Source organism: Gorilla gorilla, chromosome 10 (assembly GCF_029281585.2).
Source record: "Gorilla gorilla gorilla isolate KB3781 chromosome 10, NHGRI_mGorGor1-v2.1_pri, whole genome shotgun sequence".
Taxonomy (NCBI): Eukaryota; Metazoa; Chordata; class Mammalia; order Primates; family Hominidae; genus Gorilla; species Gorilla gorilla.
In genome coordinates this window covers 21717849-21730990 of record NC_073234.2, presented here as the reverse complement: position 1 = coordinate 21730990, position 13142 = coordinate 21717849, and the positions used below count along the sequence as shown (strand labels likewise).

The following is a 13142-nucleotide window of genomic DNA, read 5'->3' as shown; positions in this document are numbered from 1 at the left end:
CCTGCCCCGCCATTCAAGCAATTCTCTTGCCCCAGCCTCCCGCGTAGCTGGGATTACAAGCATGCACCACCACGCCCTGCTAAGTTTTGTATTTTCAGTAGAGATGGGGTCTCACCATATTGGCCAGGCTGGTTTCAAATTCCTGACCTCAAGTGATCCGCCCGACTTGGCCTCCCAAAGTGCTGGGATTACAAGTGTGGGCATCTTTTCCAGGCCTGCCTGCTTGGCTTTGATGGTGGAGTGGGTAGAGGGCCAGCAAGCGGCAGGGCCCTAGCACCAGGCACTGGGGCTAGGACACTGATTTCCTTAGGACCAACGTCCCTGTGCTGCCGGACTGGATTTCGAGAACGGTGAGCAGATGGGGTCAGGTTTCTATTCCTGTGGGCTTTCTGTGGCGCCGCAAAACAGGAGGCCAACAGGCCTGGCCCCTGGCCCCGACTGTAGATTTATACAGGCTTGCTCTGGAGACCCTTGGTACAATTCGAGCTGATTGAATTTCCCTCTCCTCAAAACGGGTCGTTTCTTTCCTCTTTTTTGCTGTCCCCTTTCCAAACACCGATTGGCTCCAGTTTATCCTTCAGGACCCAGTCCTTCCATTGAGATATTCTTGCACTTTTTTCTTTTTAGCTGAAGATTGTAAGTTTTTTCATGAACTCGCAGCTTTGTCAGTCAGAGAGTATTGCATTATGCATCCAAGAAGTTATGCAAGAAAGAAATCATGGGGATCATATCTATCCATGACTCTGTGTTGTGCCAAAGCTAAGAAAGACATCATGGATTCTAAGACACACCACTGTTCTGTGTATCGCTCAGAAACGAAAGCCTACCAATTCAAATACGATAGCCATCCTAAGACGCAATCCAACTTCAGAGATGTTACAGTGGGGGAAAAAGGTGTATTTAGAGTCATTAACATACAGAATGGAGAGATGTTTCTAGGTAAAACGTGGGGTCGTTGATACTCGTGAGTGAGCAGAAGTAGGAAATGATGACAATTGCAAAGCTGCCTGTGTTATCAGGTTGAGGGCATCAGCAAAGTGGTAGAACCAAGAATACTCGTGCCTGCTGCAGTGTGTCTGGGACATTCCACAGAATCAGCGCATGCTGTTGCTGACAGGAACTGGTCCCTTCTGGCCCCAGCAATCACCTGGGGAGTGTTTCAAAAAAAAAATCTTGCTGAACCCCATCCCCAAACTACTGAATTCAGATCTCCTAGGGTGAGACCCAGGAATCTCTACTTTATAAAGCCCCTTGTCCCATCCCCCTCATTCATAGTGAAGAAGATCAAGGTCAGGGAGGGGAGCTGACCAGGTCAGTGCAGAACCGATGCTGACAGCATTCCTGGACTCTGCAGCCACCCAGGCCAACTCCAGGGCGCATGCTCTTTGTGCTTCTCTCCATCCTCTGTCCGTTCCTAGGACACTGCCCACCACGGCAATCCAGGGCCTTGGACTCTGCATTTCCAGGACTCAGTCTAGGATGTAACCTTAGCCTTGGTCTACTTCACATTGCACGGATCCGGCATCTTTTCCTTCGTCGATGGGCTGGTGCATTGAACACATGCATGTGCTTGGTGCCAGCCTGTCCCAGGTGCTGAGGGAGCTGCCTTGGTTTCCCTAGCAGGGCTAAGTCTCAGTGCCACACTCAGGGAGACACTAATGGAGCATACCGCTGAGGCGGCCCCTCTTCCTGCAGGGCCTGTGGGAGCAGTGCCAGCTTCTGAAGAGCACCTCGGTGTTTGCCCGCTGCCACCCTCTGGTGGACCCCGAGCCTTTCGTGGCCCTGTGTGAGAAGACGTTGTGTGAGTGTGCTGGGGGGCTGGAGTGCGCCTGCCCTGCCTTCCTGGAGTACGCCCGGACCTGTGCCCAGGAGGGAATGGTGCTGTACGGCTGGACCGACCACAGCGCGTGCAGTAAGTCGGCCCCCTGCCCCGTCCTGCCCTGCCGGGGATGAACGGTCTGTCCTGGGTGGTGTCCCTTAGGGTGCTTCGGGGCTGTGTCACGTACGTGCGGCTTTACCACACCCAGCCAGCCAGTGACTGCAAACCCACGTGTCCTGGACCCATTTCCTGAATGGCTCCTGCCCTCTGTCAGACGGGCTTCCCAAAGCCCCGTGTCCTGCCCTGCCTCCGTCCCGCCCCCACGCCTCCCCTGGCGCCCCCTGACTTCCCTCAGGAAACCCGACCCCTGCACTCACACAGTGTTCTCTGCTTCCCACCAAGATCTTGGCAGTTGCGGTTTTGGTTTTTGTCTTCACCGCCTGCCCGCCCGAATTGATGAGGAGCAGGACGCTGACCTGCCTGTCCGTGTGTGGTGATCTTTGAGAGAGCAGAAAGCATTCATTAAGTTCTTCTCTTTTATTAAATCTCTCTCCTCCAGGCTAATGACCGCTATCCCTCCTGCCTTACTCGTGGTGCTGTGTGTTTCATCTTCCAGTCTCAATGGGTGCCTAGTTATGGTCACTGTCCCCAAATTATCAGGACTAAGTGGGGACTTCTGAGGTCAACTTGCAAGAAGTCTCCTCTTTCCCCAGCCCTTCCAGTGATTAAAAGCCATGCAGACGGATAAGCAGTCTGCGATGGTTCCACAGATGAGCTGAGCTGGCCACATCTTTACACTGCACACGTGTGTCTCAGTGTGTGGCAAATAGCTGCTGAATTCGAACTTTCTGCCTGTGGTGGGGGTGTGAGGAAGGAGGATGCTAGTAGCTGGTTTCTTCTCTGTAAAGCCAAGTGGCTGTTTTTTTTTTTTTTAGGTCTGTGAATGTAGGGTAGGGGAGATACCTGATGTATCTTGGAGAAGGGTTAAGGGGCAATAGTTTGGTGTCAGAAAGCCAAGAAAAGAGTGCTTATGTGTTTCGGTCTTTCAGTCGGCCTGAATGTCGCTCAGCTACAGGGTAGAGAGAGGAAGGAGGAGAGCCTGTCCTTGCAGTGAGGAGCTGGTTCCATTGGGAAGAACAGAGAGTGCTTAGGTGATATCTGTGAAGGCAGCCTTGCGGCAGAGTGGAAATAAATATGGAATGAGTGTCAGCATGCAGGCAAATGTGCCCTGTGCTGGGCGGGGCATTTGATTGGGGCCAATTTCATGGGGAAAAGGAGGAGGGATGGGATGGAGGGCACCATGGCTCCTTGCTTTGTCGTAGGACTCCACTTGTTTTGAGCCTAGAGGAGTTTGGTGTCACTCTGAAAGGGTTTTAGGTGAAGGGGAGGAAAAGAATGCCAAGTTGTACATGGAGAGCAGGCGACCAAGGGGAAGGGTGGGGGTCCTGGGTGCCCCCAGTGGGTCTTGGTAAGGGCCTCACAAGATGGAAGATGTTCATCTAAGGGAGGGGTGGCCTCAGGGGGGCACGTGGCTCACTGGGGCCGAGAAGGCCCTGGAAGGCTGAAGACAGAGGGGAGCAGTCAGAGTGGGCACGAGAGGCTCAGGCTGTGGCATGGCTGGTGAGATGATGCACCGGTGGGACCTGCCCTGGGTAGACCCCTTTGATGTTCCTTTTCAGGCCCAGTGTGCCCTGCTGGTATGGAGTATAAGCAGTGTGTGTCCCCTTGCGCCAGGACCTGCCAGAGCCTGCACGTCAATGAAATGTGTCAGGAGCGATGCGTGGATGGCTGCAGCTGCCCTGGTAATGAACTTTCCACTTTATTTACAGATCAGAGACCTTGCCAGCACCCTTGGCTTTGGGAAGCGAGATGAAGGCCACTTGTGTTTGCTCCCCATTGCTGAAATCAGAAGCCTTTTATTAAGTTTTTAAATGTCTTTGTCCAGCGTGATCAGGATTGAGCTGGTCTTTATTTTTAATGTACGTGGTCCTGTTGTACTGTATCCATGAACGCACTTGTGTCGAATTGGAGGGTGGCCTGGGCCCCAACAGTAACTTTGTTTGGGGAACTCGTGGCCTATCTGAGCTGAGCTGTTTTCTCAATTAGGTGTGTCAGGGAACCGATCTGGGAAAAAAATCTCCTGGGCTTGTCATGTGAGCTCAACTGAAAAAGGGCTCTGCACTAGAAAGTCTTTTCAGGGGAGGCTTGGTGGGCTTTGGGAAAAACCCCTGTTTAATTACTGAGAGCAAGGCTGGGCGCGGTGGCTCATGCCGGTAATCCCAGCACTTTTGGAAGCCGAGATGGGCGGATCACTTGAGTTCAGGAGTTTGAGACCAGCCTGGCCAACATGGTGAAATCCCGTCTCCACTAAAAATACAAAAATTAGCTGGGGGTGGTGGTGCACACCTATAATCCCAGCTACTTGGGAAACTGAGGCAGGAGAATCACTTGAACCCAGGCGGCGGAAGTTGCAGTGAACCGAGATCGTACCACTGCACTCCATCCTGGGTGACAGAACGAGACTCGGTCTCAAAAAAAAAAAAAAAAACGTTATTGAGAGTGAGTCCTGTGTGTTTCAACTCATGACTTCTCTACTGGAAGAACTTGAACAAAACTCTTGACTCCCTTCCTTCATCTGTGGAATGGTGATGAGTAGTCTTCTCCCTCTCACGTTGCATTAATGTGTAAGGGAAGCAGCACACACATTCTTGAGCTTCCTGGAAGAAGCCCTAAGCCCAGACTTGTGCCTCCCCTACTGGATGACCTGGAACAAAATTCTTTTGCTCATGTCTTCATCTGTAGTAATGGAGATGAGGAATTTCCCTTCCTTATATTGCATTATGTGAAAGATAAACACCACAGAACAAGTTCTTTGAGCTTCCTGGAAGAAACCCAACCATTGTCCCTGGGGATTCTATAGTTGTGGCATGAGTGACGCAATGACAATGTTGAGGCCTTTGTCTTGATGCCCTTGACCCCAGAGGGACAGCTCCTGGATGAAGGCCTCTGCGTGGAGAGCACCGAGTGTCCCTGCGTGCATTCCGGAAAACGCTACCCTCCCGGCGCCTCCCTCTCTCGAGACTGCAACACCTGGTAATGGGGGCTGCGCAGCGTGCTCTGGGAGACCTTCCCGGGGGACTGGGGAGGGAAGCTGGGTCAGCAGGGGTGGTGGCAGGTGGAAAGGAACCTGGACCGTGCCAAGAAAGAAGAGACTGAGTTGGAGGCTACTGGTGGGGGCTAGGGACAGGTGTGGCAGGCAATGATGGGGAGCAAAGAGTATATTACAGATAAATAAGCCTTGAAGATGGGGAGGTCAGGAAGGGCAGGATCCTTCACGTGCAGACGTCATCTCTAGCTGTCCCTCCAAACTATGCTTTCATAAATGATCCTTTCCCCCGGAGGAGGGCTGTATCACTAAGCAGCACGTAGGTCCTTTTCTCCTTGAAATCTCTCATCTGCTAGGTGGTAGGGAGTTGCAGTGGCCAGTGGAAACTCACACCAGTCTGCCCTTCCTTGGTCCCTGCAGTAGGCCAGGCCCAGCCTGGCTTCTGTCATCTCAAGAAGCACCCCTGGATGTCACCTCTGGCTGGCTTTGCCAGTCTCCTGCACAGCAGGGACAACTCGTTTGGTCCCCAGGCCTCCTCCCTTTGCTATCTTAGCAGCCTTCTGTGTGCACTGAGCCCCCAGGTTCTCAGTCGGCCACCGCCCACCACACTTCTGGGCTGGGAGCTACCCATTTCCATATCGCTCTCTTGCTCTCTGCCACTCACTGTGTGTGGGGTAGGAATTTGACTTCTTGGTATCTGAGTAGATTTCCAGGGGGATCAGGTAGTTCTTTTTTTCTTTCTTCTTTTTCTCTGTTGGGGTTTCTTCCCCTGGGTAATATCTCTAAGATTCCTTTGTGGCCAAAGCTCTGTCCTGTACAATTTTAACCCTATGAAGATTCTGCTAGCACCAGCTCCTTTCTTTTCCCACATCCCTTCGTTTGGGGACTGTGATAACTACCATGAGCTCTAAATCCATTTGCATACCCTTGTGTTTGCAGAACCACCAATGACCTGTGCTTTTTCCCCCCAACAGCATTTGCCGAAACAGCCAGTGGATCTGCAGCAATGAAGAATGTCCAGGTAGGCGACCTGCCGCTCATTCTCTTCCTCCTTCCCTGAATGGGGAGGCGTCTCCTCCTTTCTTACCAGACAGGGAGGGCCACACCTCAAGGCAGCGAGAAGTTGCCCTCTCTGCACAGGTTGGCTGCAACCACGTGACCCCAGCTCTGGGTTCAGGTACCAGCTTTGCTAACCCATTCACAGGCCAGAGGTGGGAGCCCTGCAACAGCTGAAAGGGGAGAATGCACCTGCATTCAGATGTTATTGTCTGTCCTTATTACCTGTTTGCTGAAAGGATTAAGGTTGATGAGCTGTAAGGCCTGTATGGTCATGATTGACTAAACAAAGAGGATACACATTCTTTGGAAAATTAAGAAGTAGAAGGGCCTGGTAATTCTTTAGGCTTGAAGGGACAGTTCTAATGGAATTTTCCAGAATGCCTAATATGAAGACCATGGGGTGGTCCAAGAGCTCAGAAAACCAGGTCACCAAATGATTCCTCCCATCCTGTCCCTGCCCTGGAAAATCTGCTTAGGAAAAATTATTGAGCAATCTCTGCCATTTGCTTTCTCCTCTGTTTGGCCCCAACTCTATTCTATTTACTGCAAACCTTGCCCATTCAAAGCTCCCTTCTGCCCCACCTTCCAATGACCTCAGACCTTGCCCTCTGTGCTCACTCACGTGGTGTTTTCTATGTGTTGGCCACTGTGCTAAACACTTTCCGGTTACAACCTGTGAGGCAGGTGCAATTTATTCTCATTTTAGGAAAGCAGAAACAGACCTAGAGAGGTTAAATGACTTGCCCAAAGTCACACAGCTGCTACGAGGCAGAGCCAGGGCTTGAACTCACAACTGCCTGACTTCTTACTTTTTCCCTTCCCTTTCTTCTCCTTCCCGGTCCTAACCTTTGGTGGCCTGAAGTGGGTTGAGCTTGGATACCTAGGATTGTATTTAGGGTTTGTGAGTTAAAGACTTTGGGATGACTCAGGACCTCATCCAGTGCCCTCTACACTGGGAAAATTCTGGAACTAGATGTGGGCTAGATCAGTTAGTCTTGCAAAGAGATGGTCACCCAGCCAGGTTATCTTTTGTGTAACCCTTAAAGAAGGCACGAAGGAGAAAAGATTGCTCTTGAAAGGGATATCTTTGCTCCACTGAACGTAATTACACCATGTCCAAGACTAAAGGAGCTCTTTGGAAGACATATGAGTTGCTGCAATTAACCTGTGAAAACACTTTTAACATTTAAATAATAAGCACTCATTTTATGAGATCTGTGAGCCACAGTGGATGGAATTAGGAATTCAGTTTATTGTGTGTGTTTTTTTTAGACGTTTGTAACCACCAGATTAGGAAGTTTTAACAAGTACTTACTGTAGGGTGAATCTTCCGTGCATCATCCTTCCACCTGTCCATTCATCCAAGTACTATTTGAACACCAACTATGTACATGATGGACTGTTTTCTGGGGCAGACAATACAGTCCTCTGGTCTTCAATTCAAAATCTAGAAGATGACTTTGCTGAGGATGTAAGACATTCTCTTGATGTCTTGATGAAAAGATAAACAGTGTCAATTCTGTCTACTAAGTGGTTTGATATTTTGCCAACAAAACCACTACGCTCTTCTCTGCATTCTCAAAGCCCTGGCTCTGACCATCTTTTTCTAGTTTCGGAGTTTTGTTGATCATTGCCTCCTGGTCCATTTGCACCCACGCACACGAGCATATTTCCACACCCTGCGATGACTCAGCAGGCAGTGGGGCTGTCTGATGCTCCCAGTGTGATGACTGCAGATAGAGCTTCTGATAGGAAGAATAGGCAGTATGGTTCTGGAGGGGATATGCTTGGCTCTGCTTGTAAAGTGAGGAGCAGGCCAGAGCTTCTCTGCAGCCTCTGGAGGAGGATTAGAATGACATCAGCCGTATGAGAAATGGTAGGAGCCAACCCGGGAGGCAGTTTTAGGTGGCATCAAGGGCTCTGGGCTCTGCAGCTGGACTGACCTGCCCGTATTCAGATCCCTGTTCAGTTTCTTTGGGAACTTGGAGGAGTTGAACTTCTCTATGCTTCAGTTTCCTCATCTGTAAACTGGGGATAATAATGAGCACTTCATAGGAGCAATCAATGAGATGGTTTCCATGGAGCACTTGGAAATGTATCTTATGCCAGGCATGGTGGCTCACGCCTGTAATCCCAGCTCTTTGGGAGGCTCAGTGGGCAGATCGCTTGAGCCCAGGAGTTGGAGACCAGCCTGGGCAACATGGTGAAACCCCATGGCTACAAAAAATACAAACATTAGCCAGGCATAGTGGTGTGTGCCTGTAGTTCCAGGTACTTGGGAGGCTGAGATGGGGGGATCGCTTGAGCCTGGGAGATTAAGGCTGCAGTGAGCTGTGATGGCATCACTGCACTCCAGCCTGCTGGGTGACAGAGATCCTATCACACACACACACACACACACACACACACACGCAAAAAAAAAAAAAAAAAAAGGAAGAAAAAGAAAAAAAAATGCATCTTGGGCCAGGCGCGGCAGCTCATGCCTGTAATCCCAGCACTTTGGGAGGCCAAGGCAGGTGGATCATTTGAGGTCAGGAGTTTGAGACCAACCTGGCCAATGGTGAAACCCTGTCTATACTAAAAACAAAAACAAAAACAAAAAACCCACAGAAATTAGCTGGGCATGGTGGCACATGCCTGTAATCTCAGCTACTCGGGAAGCTGAGGCAGGAGAATTGTGAGAGCCCCGGAGATAGAGTCTTCAGTGAGCTGAGATGGCGCCACTGCACTCCACGCCAGGCAACAGAGCGAGACTGTCTCAGGAAAAAAAAAAAGAAATGCATCTTGCACATTTGGTAGAGATTATGTTGCAGGCTTTGGTGACAATTTGCATCTGGTGGAAGTCTGAGTTGCTTTGCTAAAGGCCTGTGGGTTGGGCATTTCTGCAGGGAAGGCTTTGGGAGGTAAAGGGTTGTGGGGCTGGGGAAACAAATGGCCTGGAGCAGGGCAGCTGCGTCCAGGGCTCACTACTGCAAACCAAAGGGTTTGTTTAGAAGAGGTAATGTGCTTCCATTAGATGAGAGGTTCCGTTTTGTTTTTTTTTCATGAGGCAGGATCTTTATTCACATAGAAATGGATCTGCTTTAACTTCTGGATTTTTTTTTTTTTTTTGAGACAGAGTTTCACTCAGTTGCCCAAGCTGGAGTGCAGTGGCGTGATCTCAGCTCACTGCAACCTCTGCCTCCTGGGTTCAAGCAATTCTCCTGCCTCAGCCTCCCGAGTAGCTGGGATTACAGGCACCTGCCACCACACCCGGCTAATTTTTTTGTATTTTTAGTAGAGACGGGGTTTCACCATGTTGGCCAGGCTGGTCTCGAACTCCTGACCTTGGGTGATCCGCCCCTCCTCGGCCTCCCAAAGTGCTGAGATTATAGGCGTGAGCCATGACGGCCCGGCCTGGATGTTCTTTTTTTTTTTTTTTAAGTGCGGTTTTAGGAATCACCTGCCTTTCATTCATTCGCCAAACTTCCAGTGCCCATCTCCATCTAGTGGTGGGCCCGCTGTTCGTTGGGGGCTGCCTGCTGCTGACTGATGGGGAATATCCTAGTGTCCCATCCTGGGTGGAGGATGGGTGCGCGTGTTCGCATGGCCCGTAGTTCTGGCTGACATTCTAGCTCCCGTGGCTAATGGCTACCTGGCAGCTCACCCACCCATTTTCCTGTGTTTGTGGCTCTGTTGCTCAGTTGTACCGAGGAGATAAGCTCATATAATATTTAGACTTCTGATTTGTGAGAAACTTGGGAACACAAGTCAGTGAAGGTCAGAGAAGGAAATCAGATGAGACGATTAGATGCTGGCCCTGAAAGTTTTCCTTTTGAATATTTGCACATTTCTCGTTGACCCTTCTTTTCCTGGGTATTGTTAAAGAAGACAGAAGTCCATTTTCTTGCTTAGATAAGAGTGCTCTGAGAAAACACAGAAAGGCAGGGGGAAGAATTCCCACCCATTTTTACTGCCCTGGGGTCAAGACATTTGACACAAATGACCATATTACTGTGTTTGTAGAATGATGATAATTTCTGAAAAATGGTCAGTTCAAAAAGGCTTTCCTGAGACCTCACTGAACTTGAAATTACAGCACATCCAGAATGGGCTGGGACGATCCTGGCCCCTATCTTGTGGCCTGCTCTGTCCTCCACGAAGAGTCACCCCTCACTCCTGCTCTTCTAGAGGGGGCAGCGGAGAAGGTGGGCCATGCTGATGGGAGTGATCTGGGGCCTCTCCACTTTCTCCTCATTTCCTCTGGGCTGGATGTGCCCTCCTGACCCATGCTGTCCCGGAAGGGATCCGCTGTCCTGGGGACCAGGCAGAGGGATGTGTACATCCCTGAGGCACCTCATCCTTAATCCTGCCTTCATACACATCCCAAAGGCGGGCCCACACCTGGGTCCAGGACTGCACAGTCTAGCCTGGCCCCTGGCTGGGCCTGTCAGGGCACATGTGAGCATGAAGTGCCAGACGGTCAGGGCCTGTGGAGCTTGTCCTTGACAAGCTAGAATCTCTCTGTGCCTTTTGGGGGCCCCTTGGCTGTGTGACAGGGCTAGCATTAGCCCCTGGAGCTGGGCCCACATAGGATGGTCTGTAGGACCCTCTTACATTTGTCTCTCCAGCGTTGGTCTAGCATCTGTTCCCCAAAGGGGGAACTTCAGGTGGAGGCTGAGGTAGTGCTGTAGACAGCCAAGCTTCTGCTGTTTGGAGGGTCTCAGAGGAAGGCCTGTGCACTCTATGTGTCCTCATCTTTGCTTTGATCCTTAGAGGAAGGAACTCACACATGCACCGTAGAGTGGCTGGGTGGGAAAAGTCTTCCTCCTTCACCAAATGGCAATGGTCTCTCTCTCTATATATATATTTCTTTTTCTGTAGAGTAGATAGCAAAGATGAGAGCAGGTGGAGGAAATACATAGGGGAGATTGGGAAGGGATCCAGATGCCCTTTTCAGCTTTAATGGGTCCATGTTTGGCCCTGAAGATGGGATTGCCTCAAACCAGGCAGGTTGATGGAGAATCACTGGAGACATTGGCAGAGGCCTGCCCCTGCCAGGACACCTTCCAGGATGTGTGCTCTCAGTTTGGAGGTGCATTGGGCCACAAGTATGGAGCCTAGGCTGGGGCGTCGGGGAGGTGGCATGGGAATTAGGGTGGGGACAAGTTGAGGGCTTTGGGTTGCAGGGTGATGAAGGGGAGTCCTAGTCCCCACCCACAGATGTGTCAGCCTGGGCTGGGAAGCTGGCTGTGCCGAGGTCAGCACTGCCTGGGTAGTGGTGAGATCATGGGCAGATGGCCTCCTGGTTCCCCATTGGCCCTGGCTGGAGTCACAGCGTGGGCTTGCCCCTCTGAGGACGCAGAAAGCAATGGCCTTAGAGTTGCCCCTCTGCTGGTGAGGAGGATGGAGTCCCCATTTTCACTGCTGAGCTCCAAGACTGTCCCGCTTCACCCTCCCACCTCATCCTGCCTCTGGGCTGCCTACTCTGCCACCTGGCCTCCAGGGACGCTCCAGGGGTGACACTGTGTCCCAGAGCCCCTCCACACTCAGGTTCAGAGAACCCTGTGCTATTGGGCAGCCTCCCCCTGGCCAGGCATTCCGCTGGCACCAGTCTGAGGCTGGTGTGGCCCTGATGCAAGCAGGAAGCGTGGGACATGGCAGTGAGCTGTGAGGGAGGAGGGGAGGCTGCAGGGAGCCTGGAAGCAGGAGCGTGGGTTCCTGCGTGGTTCCACCACTGACTGAGTGTGGCTCTGTCACCTTCCTTAGTTGCCCCATCTGTAAAATGAGGCCTCGACCTGAATGACCCAGCTCTGACATCTTGCAGTTTTAGGAGCAGGGACCGAATTCTCTCGTAGAACTCGTTTTTAGACTGGTGTGGGCAAAGGACGTCCATGCAGTTTTGGGGAGAGGGCGCCCTGCTTGCATATGCATTCCACCTTGGCCACCCCAGGGGAGGTCCCTCACCTCCCATTCTTCTCTCTTCCTCTGTGTCTCTCCAGGGGAGTGCCTCGTCACAGGTCAATCCCACTTCAAGAGCTTTGACAACAGATACTTCACCTTCAGTGGGATTTGCCAGTACCTGCTGGCCCGGGATTGCCAGGACCACTCCTTCTCCATTGTCATTGAGACCGTCCAGGTGAGCTTTGCTAGCCCGGCACCTGGTCGGGTGGTAGCCCAAGGTGCTGCATAGCTGCTAGGCTGAGTGGGCAGCCCCTGGAAGGTGTGGGCCATTGCTTTCTGTGCATGAGGGAGGTCTCTTCCAGACTTCAGTTAGCCCCTCATTCATCCAGAAACCCAGCCCATCCCCTCTCTCCCTAGTTGCTGGAGGAAGGCATCCTGCCCTGACAATAATGCCTCCTCAGGGCTGGCTCAGCTCACCACCCAGTGGAAGCATCCTCCTCGGGTCTAGCCTGTTGCCCCCATAACTAACCCTCTGATGTTTGGAGCTGGGGATGGCTGGGGTGGGGGCAAAGAGGGCTGGTCTTCTGTTCTGAACTCTGTTGTACGTGCGTGGCTTCCTTTCTGTAGGGATGGAAGCAAAGATGAGGATGAAGAGAATGCACAGGGCTTTCCTTGAGGATCAAAGTCTTTGATTCTCTTTGGAACAGTAGGTCCAAGGAACACGATGAAGCAGAGGCCCATGGTTCTTTATAAGAGACTGGGCCAGGCTGGGAAAAGACGTGTGCAAGGATGCACTTAGCAGGCCTTCTTGCTGCACAACTCTAGTGGGGCCCATTCACATGGAGTATTCTGGGAGAATGGAGTTGTAGGTTGTGAGAAGGCCAGAGGCTCTCTGGGGTTGAGGCCTTTCTCTGATTAAGAGGGTCCTGGGCTGGGGAGCTGGATAGGCAGGGGGTGCAGCAAAGTCACCCTGTGTTCCCTCTTGGCAGTGTGCTGATGACCGCGACGCTGTGTGCACCCGCTCCGTCACCCTCCGGCTGCCTGGCCTGCACAACAGCCTAGTGAAACTGAAGCATGGGGGAGGAGTTGCCATGGATGGCCAGGACGTCCAGCTCCCCCTCCTGAAAGGTATGCTTCGTCCTGCTCCATCAGGCCTGGGGCTGGCACAGCCCATCCCTTAGCACCCTCCTTCTCAACCCTGGCCACTGTCCTTAAGGACCTGCATGCCTCTTCCATGGGAATGTGATGGAGAGTTATCTTTGCAGGGCAGGGTGG

General features: G+C 51.8%; 1 protein-coding gene across 1 annotated transcript in view; it reads left to right on the top strand.

Moving 5' to 3' along the window:
* Positions 1–13142, top strand: part of VWF (von Willebrand factor) — a 176120-nt gene that overhangs the window by 47987 nt on the left and 114991 nt on the right. Inside the window, exons 7-12 of the mRNA XM_031016658.2 lie at positions 1696–1912; positions 3499–3621; positions 4801–4912; positions 5900–5946; positions 11966–12102; positions 12857–12995. Coding sequence (XP_030872518.2) covers positions 1696–1912; positions 3499–3621; positions 4801–4912; positions 5900–5946; positions 11966–12102; positions 12857–12995 — 775 coding nt within the window. The remainder of the gene's footprint in view (positions 1–1695; positions 1913–3498; positions 3622–4800; positions 4913–5899; positions 5947–11965; positions 12103–12856; positions 12996–13142) is intronic.